Source organism: Lonchura striata, chromosome 23 (assembly GCF_050655825.1).
Source record: "Lonchura striata isolate lonStrDom1 chromosome 23, ASM5065582v1, whole genome shotgun sequence".
Lineage (NCBI taxonomy): Eukaryota > Metazoa > Chordata > Aves > Passeriformes > Estrildidae > Lonchura > Lonchura striata.
In genome coordinates, this window is record NC_140725.1 from 5,731,046 (window position 1) to 5,747,578 (window position 16,533).

Below are 16,533 nucleotides of genomic sequence, written 5' to 3' on the forward strand. Positions count from 1 at the left end.
ATTTAAATAGCAGCGGCTGAAAAACTCGCCTCGTTTTAACAAGTTAAATAAAGTACAGCGAACATATCAGCTCTCTTTTTTTTAACTAGTCTACATACAGCTTATTGATAAATTTGATGTACTTTGGGGCGTAATCAGGCGTCAAACTGCCTGATCTCCGCCTTCGAAAGCAATAGATTGTATAAAACACTGTGATAGCAAAAAAAGTGCCAGTATAATGTTCTCCTTTTAACAAGTTAAATAAAATACAGTGTACATATCAACTCTCTTTTTTTTTAAATTCGTCTACATCCATCTTATTGATAAATTTGATGTACTTTGCGGCGTAATCAGGCATCAAACTGCCTGATCTCTGCCTTCGAAAGCAATAGATTGTATAAAACACTGTGATAGCAAAAAAGTGCCAGTATAATGTCCTCGTTTTAACAAATAAAATACAGTCTACATATCAGCACTCTTTTTTTTTAAATTCATCAATGTACAGCTTATTGGGAAATTTGATGTACTTTGCGGCGTAATCAGGTGTCAAACTACCTGATCTCTGCCTTCGAAAGTAAGATTGTATAAAACACCATGATAGCAAAAAAAGTGCCAGTATAATGTCCTCGTTTTAATAAATAAAATACAGTGAACATATCAGCACTCTTTTTTTTAAAATTCATCTATGTACAGCTTATTGGGAAATTTGATGTACTTGACAGCGTAATCAGGTGTCAAACTGCCTGATCTCTGCCTTCGAAAGCAAGATTGTATAAAACACCATCATATCAAAAAAAGTGCCAGTATAATGTTAAATAAAATACAGTGTACATATCAGCTCTCTTTTTTTAAACTCATCTATGTACAGCTTATTGGGAAACTTGATGTACTTTGCAGCGTAATCAGGTGTCAAACTGCCTGATCTCCGCTTTCAAAAGCAACAGATTGTATAAAACACCGCCATATCAAAAAAAGTGCCAGTATAATATACAAAAAAAATATATATTTTTTTACAGCAATTCAATGTCTACAAGTGAGATTAACCGCATCTGAGGTTCATGATAAATGATCTTCTCTGACGAGGAACTGGTGGATAAACTGCTGCGCTTTCCTCTTGGCAGCGATGTCAGGCGTGGCGTGGCCGGGGGGCGGCCGCAGCAACAAACCCCCGAACACGCTGGCTGCAGGGAAAGCACACGGACACACGGTGAGAGCAGCAATCGAGGCACCCCTGTGGGAACCCAGCACATCCCTCTGGCTGCCCCGGCTGGCCCAGACCCTGGCAGGGGGCTCAAAGACCTTGGCACAAAGTCAAAAACACCTGTGAGTTCGATTTTAGCCAGTGGAAAAAGCTGCCAGTTCTGTATGAGGAATTACAAGCCACAAGGGTTTGAGTAGTGTGGTAGTTGAGTTAACACAGGGTGGAAAAGTAGAAATTTGGGGTTTTTAGACTAGGATTCAGGGGGATTTGGGCATATCCTAGCCTTCTTCTCCTTCTTCTTGCTCTCCATGTCTTGGTGTGATGGTGACACTTTGCTATTGGTTTAAGGTAGAGACACACTGTCTAATGTAAGTGATAGGTATTGGCAGGTTATTGTAAACACAGTACACGTAGTTTTTGGTATAAAATGTAAACACCACCCTGAGGGCACACAGAATGCCATGGCCGACTTGTTAGAGCTCCGCAGGTCAGAGAAAGAATGTTATATATAAGGAAAAATAAACAACCTTGAGAAGCTGACTCTATGCATTCAGACTCCTTCTTTGGCTGCACAGGTTGGGAAATGAGGACTTTTACACTCTTGGGGTCATCCCATCACCCAGACCCCGAGAGACCCCAGGGAGGAGAGCCTGGCTTTGGTGTGAGGCAGGATAAAGCTGATAGTCCCCATATCTCTGGGCTGCTTTCCCAGACTCCTGCTTTTCTATGGGCTATTTGTTTCTAATAAAAGGTTCAAAGCACTACAAGCCACCACTGCACTGGGGTATGAAGTGTTTTGTTGCCCTACCTGTGCAGCCCCTCTGAACAGAGCGTTATTTTGCTGGCCTTACCAAGAATATTCACATCCAAATGGTTCTTCCCTGAGTTCTTCAGTAGCTCTCGTAGAAATGCCATCAGATATTCGAACACATTTTTATGGCATGCTGGTAGGGCAGAGATAATCTGAGAAAGGAAAAACACCAACATTCACACTGCAGACACAGCAATGCCTTCCAGCTGTGCCTGCCCCCAAAACCCCCCAGTCTGCAGGTGCCAACAGCTCTTTACACCCTAAAAGCACCAGTTCCAGATCATTTCTATTAAGAGAAGATTAGTGAGAGCAATACTGAGTGATGGGTGTAGCAGGGGCCAGTTTCCCTGCCCTCCCTGTGGCACTGGAGCTGGTCCCTCGGGCAGCCAGCAGTACCTGACAGCTCAGCCCGTAGTTGCTGGCACTCTCCAGACAGGAGCTATAGAACCTGCAGCAGATGACAGGCTCAGGAAGGCTCTCCAGGAACAGCAGCAGGGCCTCTGCCACTGAGTGGTTGCTGCCCACTGATCCACTGGTTAAGGAAGAGCACAGCACGACCTAGGCTGCTCCTATTTCTGCTGAAACATGAATGAATTTTGGGTTAGGTGTCCCAGAACTGTGCCTACAGCTCACAGCTTTGGGTTAATCCCCTGGCCTCCACACGAGCTGCTGCTGTTAGCAGCTGGGCACTTGTGTCATTCATTGACATCGCCAGGACTCAGCAGAGGATGACACAGAGCCACGAGGAAATGTAGAGCTCAGGTACCCCAGGAGGAGAGACAGCAGCTTAAAAACCTCACAGAGTTTTGGCACTCTGGCATAGTGAGCCTTCCTTGACACCAGTCTGAAAGGATACAGAAAGTATCATACATTCCCTTGTCCAAACAGTCTCGGATTTGCTCAAATTCAGATCTGAGGCCTGGCTGCTGAAACAAGTCCTCCTGCAAAGACAACCCTTTATCAGTACAAGGAAAATAAAACAATTGTGGGTAAATAGAGCAATGTTCCTATAATCTGCCTGGGAAGTCTCTCCAAATTGGTGGTTGTCACCCAAGTCTGCTTGATAGCCAGACACTGCTGGTACCTGGGCACACAGACACGGTCACTAGCACCAAACAGTACAACCTGGGGCATCAGGACCACTTATCTCCATGGCCTTTGGCCAAACACACCCAGCTCGTGGTGACTGCTATTACCAGTGTCTTCTTCCAAACTTAACCCAACGCAAACATCTCGTTTTGTGTTTCCAGTGCCAACCTGCTGGGAAGCGTTGCGATTCAAGTGATCCACCATCATCCACAGCTCTTTTGGGATGTCCATAGGCTTTTCCTCTTGGGCAGGATCATCACTCATGTCTACTGGCATCAGGGTCTGAGGGAGGGCAGTGTGGGCAGGAGAGAGACAAACAAAAGGTAGCTAGCCAAGTTCTTATTCAACTTGGCAAAAATACTTCACAAAGCTTATACCTGAGAATTGAGACTTCTTAATAAAAACATACAGGCCTTAGCACCTAGTTTTATTGCTCTTGTGTGTTTGGAAGGGAATCTTGTCTTTAACTCACAAGTCTCCGAATGGATTCTGCTGACATGTCCTGGATTGGTTCCCTCATGTAACACAGTGTATGGATGGGAGACCCAAAGCAACTTGGCAAATAGTTGCCTGTTATGGATAGAAAATAATCCTTCCCATTGACAAGATGCAAGACTAAGATATCTTCAAGTTTTTCCTCTCCAGAGTTTAAGCGAGTAGCTGTTGATTTATTAACAAACACCTCCAGCTCAACTGTGATCTCAGCATCTGCCAGAAGATGATAAAAAACCCACACTCAGTTACAATCAGCATTAAACCAACAGCCTGCAAACAGGCACAGCACTCTCAGAAGTGCAGAGGGAACTAAGCCAGAAGGGGATAATATCAGCAGTAGCACGAGACAAAAGGAGGAGCTCACCTGAGAGCAAGAAGCCCTTACTGGGATTAGCAGTCAGCCACTCCTTGCAGTAGGTTTCCTCATCTGGTTTGCTGATAAATTGGAACTGGCAGGGCACTTGGCCATTGCGGATTGTAAACCTCTCTACCTGCAGCTGCATGTATTTAACATCCTCAAAATGGATCTAGGAACAAATGTCAGTCAACATCATCAGCCGATTCCATCTCCTGTGGTTTAATTATTAAACAGCAAGACAACTGGATTAACCCCTTGCTGCCACCCCCCTCTCCTCCAGGAGTGCATAGGATCACATGTGCATACTCTGAATGCCAAAGTCCCTTCTGTCAGGGGGCCCTTTAAAACAAATGCTGCCCTCAAATAACTACAATAAAATTGAGAATGAGATAGCTGTGGCCTCAAATGTCTCCTGGGCTTATCTTTATAGTCCCAACACACAAAGCAAATGCTGGTTTGTGACCTTCTCCAGACCCTTACAATTTTACATTTTATGTTTGAAAGCACAAGTCAGAGCAAGGGTCACAAACCACCTTTTTACTTTCTCTCTTCCCACTTCATGGAATTGCACATCTTGTGTTTCAGCCTTGGACTGTGAATGGAATTCACCAACATCTAAATATGAGCAAAGATTCCTAGGGCTTGTAAACACAGAGCAACTGGAAGTCAAAATATTCTACTTTTTGTAACCAGACCCAAGGGTCTAGGATCCATCTTGTGCTGCTGGGCCCTAGGGTTGCTCAGTTCCTTCAGGGAGTGCTGGCACATGCCCATGCCCTACCTCTCTGCGGGACAGTGTCACTGAGGGAATGTTGGCATTCTCCAGCTTATCCAGGGAGCGCACTATTTCCTCAAAGGCTTTTCGGTAGAGCTCTTCATTCACAACCTTCACCTGAAAAGGACACACACTGCACCAGCTAGCACTGACTGTGCCTCTGCAGGACAGCTGGAACACAGCTGCAAACATGTCATTTGATTTTAGCAGCACACTAGGGTGTACAACACAGGGAATGGGCTGAGCTGTTTGGAGCACTAATCTCCAAGATCTTCTCATGATCCAACAGTAAAGGACCTTGCCATAACTAACAAGAGTTACCCAGTCAGTACTAGATCCACCTTTTTTTTTTCCCTCAGAAAAAACAAAAAGCTAAACAAGACACTACTGTGTTCCCAAAGAACACTGACAGATATTCAGGCTTTGTCCAGCTTAACTGCAGTATCATTTACACAGCCCTTGCTTAGTGTGGTCAACAATCCCATCTCTACATCTGATCAGCCCACCTTTCAAGCCATTGTTCTCTGCGATGCCATAAAAGCAGGAGAGAGAAATCAGCAGCCAGGGAATGAGGTCAGCAGAGTTACTTCATCCAGCACTGACACACTTACCCCAATATCAAACACAGAGCTCACTGGCTTGTGGTCACTGAGCTTCAGAGCCATGTGGCTGCGATAGCTCAGCTGGGCAACCTTCTGCCCCTTCCAGAGTATCCGATCACACCACGCTGGAACACGACACTTCTCACTAAAACAGAGGGCAAAAATCACCATTTCCAGGCACAGTGCAGGTGCAGTAACAACACAGAGCAGCACACTGCTCACCCAGAGATCAGGCTTTCCTGCCATGGCCTGGAGCTCATTCTCTATCCAAGTGGTATTTTTAACAGTTTCTTCACATAGATATAAAAAGTTTGAGCGTCTACTGTGAGGCATATCTTGTTCATGCTTTACTTCCTACTTATTCAAAGGTGCAAGATACAATTAACATACAAAGCAATACTCAGGTATTTTTGACCATGAGCACCATGAAAAACAAAATCTCAGGCTCTACATTTAAAGTTTGCATTTATTATTTTCAATGACAGCTGCACAGATTTAATTCCTGCACTTGCAGCTGAAGTTCCTGGTTTGCTGAGACTAGAGGAGCTGCTCTGTCTATACAGCTGTACAAGAAGGATAATTCTCTTTGAAGAACAGCACAGTTGACTCCACATCAACCCTGGCTGGTCTCATCTGAGCAGGTACAGGAGAGATCAGCAAAACTGAGATCTTAATAATTTTGCTTGGGGGAAAAAAAAACAACTAGAAAAAAAATTAAACTAGCTAAAAGGATTAATTAACTTTGTTAATGAATCATATCTAACAGGAAGCCTAATAGGATTATTACTGGGAAAAAAATATTAGGCATATCCGACAAATAGCTGTGGAGAAAAACAACATAAATAGATGTAAACAGGAGATTAATTTTGGAGCAAAGGGAGAGAACCAGAAATAATCTCAGAATTGTTCCTATTTACAGCCATTAGACCTGCCATGTATTTTAGCCTTTTTTTTACTTCCTTCAGTAATAACATCAGCCATTTGTAGCATCACATCTGAGACAATCACTGTACCTTGTGTCCCAGTCATCACAGCCAGCATCATACTTATATGTTGGCTGGAATGAGATCTCTCCTTCTGTGAAGCCTTCAAAGGCTGTATTTGCCTTCATTTGCCTCTTCAGCTGCAAAAGAAGATGAAAACTTTAATTTTTGATAACCTCAAGCACAATTTCCTTATGGAGTAAAAGGGAGACACTGAGCACAGACAAGGCCAAGGAGTCCTGTGGTTTGTACTGAGCACCCTCAGTGCCATGTGCAGGTAGGTGAGACATCAATACCTGGTCATACTGGCAAAGCTCTAGAAATGCTTTCTCCTCTACAAGCTGCTTCACTTTTGCCACATCCAGTTCCTCCAGACGATAGTTGAGGTCCCCCAGCCACAGGATCACACTGAAAGAGAACATAAATCACAATGTGCAGGGGCCTGAAGCTGCCCCAGAGTGCAGCTGGCCATGGACAGCAGCTCCACCCTGCAGCTCCAGAGCTCTCCCCATCACAGCCCCTCTGCTGAGCTGCTCTCATCGGGAATAACAACATTGGAAGCTTAAAAACCTTTTCTATTTTTGCCATAATTAATCATTGTTCTGCATGTTTGTCACTATCCCTTAATGACTAGTGCTGTTACTGCTCCACGGTGACTGAATTCCACAGCTGGGGAAGTCAGTGCTTATTCCTGCCCCATCCTACTTTGGCTTGAGAATAAAACAAGGCTTGGGAGAGCATAAGGTGACAAGTGACCTGTCAGAAGTGTGTGGGTGAGCCCTGTCCAAACCAGGTACAGCTTTTCTATGCCCTCACCCCCCAGCACATTCACAGAGTGCTCCCTTGCACATGCCACGATTCCCACAGCCAGACGGGAAGCATACTCATGTTTGCCAATAGTCAGAGGGGGCAAATTTGGATCTGACTGGCAGAACTGCATCCTAGAGCAGATGTCTTTGAAGTCCTGGTTCCTCCGCTCGTATTCCTCCGTGTGAGCTGCGAGGTGAGAATTCACAATGCACACGCTGGTGTTATGGAATTTAAACCTGATGGCAACAGCACCTTTGTTACCCTGAAAGAGAAAGGCAAAGACATTGGTCAGAAGCTTTTACACTGCAGGTGAGTTACTAGCAGTGGACAAGCCAGAAGACTTTGAGACAGAGTGTTTCATTCCAGAGGAAGGAATAGGCTGAAAATCCTAATTAGTGATTACTGCTTTGAACATTGGTGCACACCTGCCAGTTCTCTCTCACAGTGCCCTGAGCTGGCATGGGGATAGGACTATCTGCTTCTAGAGGCAGCCACAGCCCTTAGCTGGAGGAATAACCATTGCATCCAAGGAGGGGAGCTCTTCCAAATCTCACCCCTTCTCATGCACAGTTGCTATTCTTACCATCCTCCCCATGATTCCAGTTCCCACAGTCTCAACTTCCACCTCGGAGATGTTCAGAGCAAGTTCTGCTTTCACATACAACAGGAGCATGATCCCCACCAGCCGCACAAGTTTCACCTGAAAAACAGACCCTGGTCCATTCAATGCTGTAATGGAAGAGGTTTGCTGAGGGAAGGCACATCCATCCATAACATGGGTCACCAAAGAGAAAGTTTCTGCATCATCCATTGCACCAGCAGGACTCACAGTGCACAGGCCCCCAGCAGCACAGCCCAGGAAGGAGCTGGGAGCAACATCAATGAAGGAAGTTGAAACCCAAAGCAAGAGCTACAGCACAGACATAGGCTCATGGAAGGAAATTCTCTTCAACAACAGAGACAAGAGATGAAGCAGACCTATGGAGCAGGAGCTAAAACAAAAGCAGTATTCCTACCAAAACACCTTCACAATTCATTCCACCGTACATTGTAGGCAGACATGGAAGAAGGTACAGAACTTTCTATTCTCCTTCCCCAGGACAGCAGGAGCTCCCTTTAAGTGGGGAAGCCCAGCTCTGTTTCCCATCCTGCCCCTGCCTCAGCACCCTGCACAGAAACAGCACCTACAGAACCTGCACAGCCCCTGAAGACACAGCATTGAGAACAAGAGAAAGCAAAGGAAAAAGAGAGCCAAGTGGAAAACAGTTCCACACTCAAACCTCCCCAAAAGCCACATTTACCTTTGCATATTTGGCATCTGGGTGAAGACTATCAGTTACAGCTTTAAACCATTCTTCTTCCTTCGGTGTGTCATTGAAAAAGAAGGCTTCTTTAGTCAGATCAAGCTCCTGGAAACTGTGTTAGAGGAAGGAACCCATGGATGCATGCACTTGTTTGTAGCTCTCCACCCCCTTCTCTGGGAAAGAACTAAATCAGCTTATACTCACTAAATTTATAACTGAAAACTCAAATTCAGTTATGCTGATTGTAGATGTATGTCAAATGTAAAGCTAAATTACTGTCATTATTACATCAAATGGCATTAAGGATTTTGTAACACTGAGAGGCCAAACCCTACCAGACCAACAACCCTTACAGGCTGTGGACACACCCTCCTTGGAGCTGTGCGTGCTCCACCAGTGCCAACATTCCTGAGGTGTCCTGGCTGAACTCCTCTGGGTGACAGCTCCTCCTGCACAGCCCAGCTCAGTGGGGAAGGGCAGGGACAGACACTCACCCCACGCAGTAAATGTCTGGAGGCTCAGCATCACACCTCAGCCAAGGCTGGAGACTCTCTGTGGGTGACTGACCATTCACGTTGTACGTCCCCACAAAAACCCTGCAAAGACAGTGACAGAATTCCAGAGCTGCAAACTGCAGAGCCCAGGAAACAGCACTGCTATTATCCAGGTAAATAATGTTCTATATAACTAACATGTTGCCAGGGAAAATTAAGAAAGGTGACGAAGTTTAAATCCCTCAAATTATTTAACCACAGCTTCACCTTTACAGATGCATTTTTACATTTTTAAAATTGTTACACACAGATACAAAATTAAGGCTGTAGCTGTGCAGTAGCAGCTTGAAATGATAAATTCACAGAATGAGATGTATAAAACAATTTCAAACAGTAAAGTTTTGGTCCTAATTATATATTTCACTCAAGCTCTTTCTTATGAGCTTATTGGAACAGCTCCATGGATAAACAGTGGAAAGAAATGGAGAGGAAGAAGGCAGGAGTGCACAGAGCTGATGCATCTCCAGACACTATCTAAAATAAGCACAGAAAAAGAGTGATTTCCCAAGAACCATGAGGTAAGTCTTGACAGAGACATGAATGAAATTCTGATTTGCTCATGTCTAAATGTGGAAAGAAAACTGTTCTGGAAAGTATGGATCATATTTTTCTACAGAATTTCTTGTTTGTGGGAACACAGGATGAAATAACAGATGAGTTATTCTGACAGTCCACAAGTTACAGCCCACAAAAGTAAGTTCTTCTCAGGAATGATCATTACCTGTAGTTCTGGATGTGTGTGTAGGAGTCCTCCTTTTGTACAAGCTGAGATTTAACAATAGTATCTCTGAGTCCAAACTTTGGTTCTGATAACATTGAGGCCTTGTTCGAAGCCATGACACGGGAGGCCCGAACCTGTTCAGTTCTCACTTCAGACTTGAATTTGCTTTGCCTGAAAATGAAACACAGATGAAGCCCAGGCTATCCCCACACCCTAACTAGCACATTTCTGCCACCAAGGCCTTAATTCACATTTTTCTATCTGTACACTAAATACAGATAACATTTGGGACAAGCCAAGAAGACTGAAAAGAGCATTTCTTAGCAGGGTTGAGATCTCCAGACAAGAACAGTTTAACTAACTAAAATAACAAATGGTTTTTACCATCCTGGTGCAGCCTGTTGATGCAGAGCAGGCCTTACTCACACCTGAAAAATGATACAAAACCTGTACATCTTCCCTGCTTACTGGATCAAGGAGAGGGAAATCTCATCTCCCTCTGCCTCAGCCAGAGAATGAAGCAATGTGTTTGTTTATAAAACCTTCTGGTGGAAATATTCCAATTCTGCCCAGAGTGGGTGAAGGTAGAGGTGGTTTTACTTTGTGTCTCCTGGCTCTACAAACTCCTTTTGCAAAGGAATAATGCCACAGTTTGGAAATTCCCACCAGCAACTGGATGGTATAAATTTAATGCCAGCAACCTGCATACCAGTGCCAAGGACAGCACACACACTGACTCTGAAGGATTTGCATCAGGGTCCACAAAGTCCTGGGAACTGCAAAATGAAACTGCAACATTTTAAGAGTGTATCTATGAGACACAGTGGCTCTAAGCCAAAACTCTGAATTCAAAATAAACACTGCTAGCATGTCCTGTCCCACTAAACAGTCAAAATATGCCCAAACAGGGAGGACTGTAGAGAGAGGGAGTGGAATGAAATTTCTACTAATGTTTTGACGGCATGCTTATGCTGAACTTTTAATTAGAACCTGCAAATTCTCATCTCAAAAAGTTGCTAGCTTCTACTCTAGAGCCCCCCACCTGTGTGCACTGACCTGGGAGTGCCTCTATCAGTGCTGTCATGGCTGGAGCTCTGACTGACTGCAGCTTTTTTCCCATTTTGTTTGACACCTTCAGAGCCAACCGCTTCTGGAAAAAAAAAAATCAACCAACAGAAAGTTTCACTTTAAATCACTTTAAACACAAAGTGTTCTTCCATTTATCAACATGCTTAGGTAAACACTGGCAAAAATCTGTGGGCAGAAAATAATTTAGATTTGTGTGGAAAAACAAAGTAGCCCACAGTCTCTCTTTCAGTTATTTGAGAGATTCAGCTTACTCTGACCCAAGTGTTGTGTGATGACGCAGCTTCTCCCTGCAGGAGCCACAGAGAGCAGCACTGTCCTCTGTGGGAGCACTTGCTGCTGGCTCTCCTTTACAGCTAAGCTGAAGCAGGACTTAGCAGCACAAAATCCAGGGCTTTACCCCAGGAATTTGAGTAATTTATGTTAATAGATTTTTCCTTTCTGAAGCAAGACAGGAAGTACAAAGAAAGGGGAGAAAAGGGAAACAAACAAACCCCACAGTATCATTTAAAGAGTTTCTACCTATCTGCAAATACCCAGCAAGGCATAGGTGTCAAGATACCTCGAGGGCCACAAAGAGTCACACCAGGGACCCACTGAACCTCAGCAGAAACATCTGCCTCAGTGCAAACTGCTCATTCCTAAAACAGTAACAGGGCTGCTAGCACACCAGTCAAACTAACCACAGAAGTGACACTAAACACACCACACTACCTTACCAAAATTTGACCAGTCTTTCAGCATTTTGTTTCAGTTACAATATTCTGCTCCTACAAGTTGCAAAATAACAGTTAAAAAAGAGGGTTCTGGGGGAGGTCTCTGTATTTAAGATGCAAAACCAGCAATCTTAAAATCATGCTCCTTAGCACACAGATCTAATGATGATGCAGAAATTGTTAACACTGTTGGATTCTAGGCATTCAGCTGAGCTTCTCCTCCAGTGAACACAACCCAGAAAAAAACTAAGATGTTACTGCTGTCACAGAACATTCTGCAGAACACAAGCACAAAACAGAAATAGAACTTGCAGTACTTCACCCAGGCCCTCGGGATACAAACCAGATGACAAGAAGTGGCCAAATTCTCAGCCTGGATAACCTCCTCTGGCCAAGAGCCTTCTGAGAATAGACTGTGTAAGAGGATTTATCAGAGCTTGGACACAGAAGAGCACATGACAGAAACCTCAGTGCAGATCACACAGCTCAAGTCAAGCAGAATTGGCCAGGAGCACACTGGGAAGTGTGGGCCCAGGGACTTGGGGCCCAGCAGTTTCTCCACGGGCATTGAGAACTCAATTACTGCTCCTTGGACCTCTGCAAGCTCTCCCACTAACAACCACGCAACATCCCTTGAAAGTGAGTGACAGGAACCAACCTGAACTTTTACCTCAATGGACAATGGTTACTTTTGTGCCAAGAAAAGAGCACATTCCCAGGCTTTATTACCTACATGGGTCTGTGCCACTCTGCACTTTCCATTTTGATTGCAGAATGGAAAGATGTGTGAGCCTGCTGCTGTCACAACTACTACCTGATCCAAAGATCAGAATTACACATCACACCTTGCATTCTAACCTCATGGGCAGAAATCAGCTTTAGCTAGGATTTTCCCAAGAAAGATATTAGCTTTGGAAAAGGGCTGTTTCCTTAGATATGTTTCTATCTAGCCACAGATTTCTGTAGCCAGATGGATATATATGGTAGCAGTCTGAAATGGAATAATGACCTTGTTCGATAACTGAACTGAGCACAGAAATACAGAGCAACATGCAAAGATCACAGGAGCTCCCAATTGCACAAGATTTGCAGTTAGATGAGATCCAAGCAGTAATAAAGGCATTAATGTAAAAAATGTGCAGTGACATTACAGAACAGCAGGGAAACGTATAATATCTCCTGGATAAAACAGAATTCATGCTTAGTGTCCAAAGAGGAGAATTAAATTAGCCTTCATGCAACGAGAGCAGCCCCGGGACAGCAAAACGCCAACATTCAGATTTTGAACAGCACACTGACGTCTAGGAATTGCTTTAGCTCTGAATCTCCTCAGACGAGCGTTCTGCGAAGCGGGAAACGCCACCGAGCACCGGGAGCGGCGGAGCCAGCGGAGGAGGCGCCGGCAGAGCGGGGCCCGGCCGGCGGAGCCGCCCCGGGCGCTCGGGGCGGGCACCGGGCGGCGGAACCGGCGGCGCCCCGGCGGCAGCTCCGCGCCCGCCGCCCGCCACGGAGCGGCCCCGGAGCCGCCTCCCGGCGCCGGCCGAGCTCCGGCAGCGCCGGCCGGGCGCTCTGCCCCGCCCCGGCCTCGCCTCCCCGGGCAGCGCGGCCCCCCTCCACCCCGGCGGGTCCCCGCGCTCACCTCGGCGGGGCCGCCCGCCCGCGGACATCGCCGCAGCTCGGCTCGGCTCGGCCCGGCCCGGCCCGGCCCCAGCGCCCGCCCCGGCCCGCCCCGATCCGCCCCCGGCGGCCGCGGCGCCGCGCCCGCTCGGCCTCGGGCCGGCGGAGCAGCCGCTGCTCCCGAGCACCGGGTGGGCACCGGGCGAGTACCGGGCGGGCACCGGGCGGGCACCGGGCGGGCACCGAGCGGGCACCGGGCGAGCACCGGGCGAGCACCGGGCGAGTACCGAGCGGGCACCGGGCGGGCACCGGGCGAGCACCGGGCGGGCACCGAGCGGGCACCGAGCGGGCACCGAGCGGGCACGGGGCGAGTACCGAGCGAGCACCGGAGCAGGCACCGGGCGGGCACCGAGCGGGCACCGAGCGGGCACCGGGCGGGCACCGAGCGGGCACCGGGCGGGCACCGAGCGAGCACCGGGCGGGCACCAGGCGAGCACTGGGCGAGCATCAAGCGGGCACCGGGAGAGCACCGAGCCGGCACCGAGCAGGCACCGGGCGGGCACCGAGCGGGCACCGAGCGAGCACCGAGCGGGCACCGAGCGGGCACCGGGCGAGCAGCGAGCAGGCACCTGGCGAGCACCGAGCAGGCACCGAGCAGGCACCGGGCGAGCACCGAGCCGGCACCGAGCGAGCGCCGCTGCCGGGGCGCCCCGCGGCACTGCTGAGCGGGGTAAGCAGGGACAGGCCAGTGCCGCTCGTCCCCACGCGGGAGGGACGGGCAGACCGGCAGCTGCCCACCGGACCCGGGTGACCCGAGGGAGCTCCCACCTGCGCGGCACCTGCTGACCTCCTGCAGGAACGTGCGCGTCTGCGAGCCGAACGGCAGCCGCACTGTCAGCCGGCCGTCTGCTGAGATGATCTGGACAGTCACGTCCGAGCCTGCGACATCGGGAAAAAGAGCTCCTGCGGGTCGTGCTGACAAACCTTCACAAACTGAGCGTGTCTCCGCTCTACAACGGTGGCTGTGCACAGGCACGCAGCCTTTGGCAGCATCTGCACATGCCTTCTTACCACGTTCCTTTCCAAAGTTTTACATGAGAATGCCACGTAAAATATAAAAATAATTTATAAAAAAATGTATTCTGCTTGTTCAAGGACAATAATTAATCTTCCAAGAGCAGTTTAAAAACATATGGAAAATTAGTTCCCTTGGTTGGATGGGGCTGACAATGGCCAGCAGCATGGCAACTGCCCCAGGAGCCACAGGACACAACCCCTCCCCAGCCAACTCCCGCGGGGCCAAGAACCCCCCAGTCCTGCCCCACTGCATGCAGCTGGCCCAGAGCACCCGTAATGCAGGCACTAAAGCAACCACAGGACTCACCGATGACGTGAAGGTCACTGTCGAGTACAACTGCAAAAGTAAGACAAAGTTCAGTTGAAAGCTAAAGCAACAGATTTGCAGACCACGCTGATCCTTCTCCAAACTCCAAATGTTCCCTGCAGGAACAGAGGCAGGCAGAATAAACCTGCTGGGCAGGGTCTGTGGCTGGGGCCTGGTGGGACACAGGTACTCTGGTCCTCACAGGGCCCTGCCAGAAATGCCACGTGGTGCACAAGATAACAAACTGTTAAAAAATGTGAAGGTAGAATAGATTGGAAATTTCAGGAAGCAGGACAGCAGAATATGGGCACCAAACCCCTTCATCCCATTCTTTGGAACTGGCCACTGAGCCACCACAGTGTGTCGGTACCTTCTTCCACTGCAAACCCATCTGTGATGGGGATTATTTTCTCCAGCCAGACGTCCTCAGCTGTGATGGCCATCCGCCGGTGGGTGTACACATAGATCCTGCAAGCACAGAGCAGACACGGAGGCAAAGCCTCCTCAGTTCCGGCACATCTGCAGACAGGCAAGCACGGACCGCATCCCACCCAGCAGCACCTGCTAGCACAGCCTCATGCAAATCCCAAAGTAACTCCTCAACCAAGTGCCCACCCACCAGCTCACCCATCACTTAAATAATGCGTTCACATAGGCGGCAGAGCAGAGCAGCTCATGGGCCTGGGGCTTCTCGCTGACCACCCATAATGACATCAAGGCACCATGCCTTCAAACTGCTAAAGAGCTAAAGCATCCTGGTGGGAAGCCCTTGGGATCGGGAGGGGTTCTCAGGAGGCTGTGCAGGTTCCGCGGGACCCGCTGAGCTCTCTCGGACGCTCTCCCTGCCCGCCCCACGCTCCGGTACCCACGCGTGCTGCCCGCGGCGCTCCACCAGGCCCAGCAGCCGGCTCTCCACGCTGTCCCCCGACGGCAGGAGGCCCTGCACCGCCTGCGGCCGCGGTCAAGGAGCCGTGCACAGCGGCAGGAGCGGGGACACGGCGGATCGGTGCGGGGGAACGGCGGGAGGGAGCGGGGACGGAGCGGAGGCAGCGCGGCGGGGACAGCGGGAGGGAGCAGCGGCAGCAAACGGAGGAGCGAAGGGGACAGCGGGAGGGAGCGACGGGGACAGCGGGAGGGAGAGACGGGGACAGCGGGAGGGAGCGACGGGGACAGCGGGAGGGAGCGACGGGGACAGCGGGAGGGAGAGACGGGGACAGCGGGAGGGAGCGACGTGGACAGACCGGAGGGAGAGACGGGGACAGCCCGGAGGGAGAGACGGGGACAGACCGGAGGGAGAGACGGGGACAGCCCGGAGGGAGAGACGGGGACAGCGGGAGGGAGCGACGTGGACAGACCGGAGGGAGCAGCGGCAGCAAACGGGGGAGCGACGGGGACAGACCGGAGGGAGCGACGGGGCCACCGCGGAGCTGGGAGCGCGGCGGCACCGCGACCCCGGGGCCGATCAAAGGATACGATGCGGCAGGTCGCCCCCGCCGCCAGGCTCTCCTGGATGGCGACCGACTGGTCCATGCCCGGGGCCGGGAGCGGAGGCTGTCCCGGCGGCTGTCGCGGAAATAACGGGACGGGAAGCCGCGCTGGGAGCGGTCCGGCTCGGCAGCGACGGCGGCCGGGCGGGCAGCGCAAGGCGGGATGCGAAGGACGGGGGAGGCGCGGCGCCGGCCCTCCCTGCCCGAACCGCCTCCGGCTGGCCCCTCCCGGAAGGAAAGGGGGGCTGAGAGGGGAACCTCTCGGGTCGGCAGACATGGGAAAGCACAATTTCCACGGAAAATCGCGAGATGGTTTTATTTTCAGTAGGCACTTGGATTATTTTTTTTTGTTGAATTTCAAGACTCGGCACAGGAGCCGTTATTCTTCAATTAACACGGAGTGTGCAGTAAAATATGACCAGAGCCTTTGCACTGTAGAGGTGGATGTAGCTCCTTCCACAGATGTGGGTCGAGAGAGGGAAAATGCGAGTGGTCTGGGTCAGTGACAGCTCTGCACCACTTCCCCAGTCCCTCTCTGCTCACCAAGGGAACAGCTGAAAA

The 16,533-nt window shown here is 49.5% G+C and overlaps 1 protein-coding gene across 4 annotated transcripts; it reads right to left on the reverse strand.

Moving 5' to 3' along the window:
* Positions 1 to 589: 589 nt before the first annotated feature.
* On the reverse strand, positions 590 to 16,172 carry INPP5B (inositol polyphosphate-5-phosphatase B). 4 transcript variants are annotated; one of them, XM_021554743.2, is made up of 22 exons: positions 15,959 to 16,172; positions 15,355 to 15,434; positions 14,856 to 14,953; positions 14,486 to 14,515; positions 13,930 to 14,040; positions 10,739 to 10,832; positions 9,683 to 9,853; positions 8,902 to 9,003; positions 8,405 to 8,519; positions 7,687 to 7,803; positions 7,178 to 7,365; positions 6,590 to 6,701; positions 6,324 to 6,433; positions 5,320 to 5,455; positions 4,715 to 4,825; positions 3,940 to 4,102; positions 3,553 to 3,788; positions 3,249 to 3,362; positions 2,848 to 2,932; positions 2,388 to 2,515; positions 2,032 to 2,143; positions 590 to 1,160 (listed from the first exon to the last, which is right to left on the reverse strand). In XM_021554743.2, the coding sequence occupies exons 1-22, from the start codon at positions 16,013 to 16,015 to the stop codon at positions 1,036 to 1,038; spliced, it is 2,595 nt and encodes an 864-aa protein (XP_021410418.2). In that variant the 5' UTR covers positions 16,016 to 16,172; the 3' UTR covers positions 590 to 1,035. The 4 variants fall into 4 exon arrangements, with proteins under 4 accessions (XP_021410418.2, XP_085415948.1, XP_021410420.2 ...); XM_085559822.1 differs by lacking the exons at positions 13,930 to 14,040; positions 14,486 to 14,515; positions 14,856 to 14,953; positions 15,355 to 15,434; positions 15,959 to 16,172 and adding exons at positions 11,488 to 11,538; positions 13,124 to 13,191; XM_021554745.3 differs by lacking the exons at positions 13,930 to 14,040; positions 14,486 to 14,515; positions 14,856 to 14,953; positions 15,355 to 15,434; positions 15,959 to 16,172 and adding an exon at positions 13,124 to 13,209.
* Between the last annotated feature and the right edge of the window lie 361 nt (positions 16,173 to 16,533).

Excerpts from the sequence above, each read along its gene's own strand:
- INPP5B (XM_021554743.2), bottom strand. The coding sequence starts at position 16,015 with ATGGACCAGTCGGTCGCCATCCAGGAGAGCCTGGCGGCGGGGGCGACC. Across the intron at positions 7,366-7,686 it reads CTGGAATCATGGGGAGGATG|GGTAACAAAGGTGCTGTTGC; the intron begins GTAAGAATAGCA and ends TTTCTCTTTCAG. Across the intron at positions 3,789-3,939 it reads TAAGGGCTTCTTGCTCTCAG|ATGCTGAGATCACAGTTGAG; the intron begins GTGAGCTCCTCC and ends ATCTTCTGGCAG.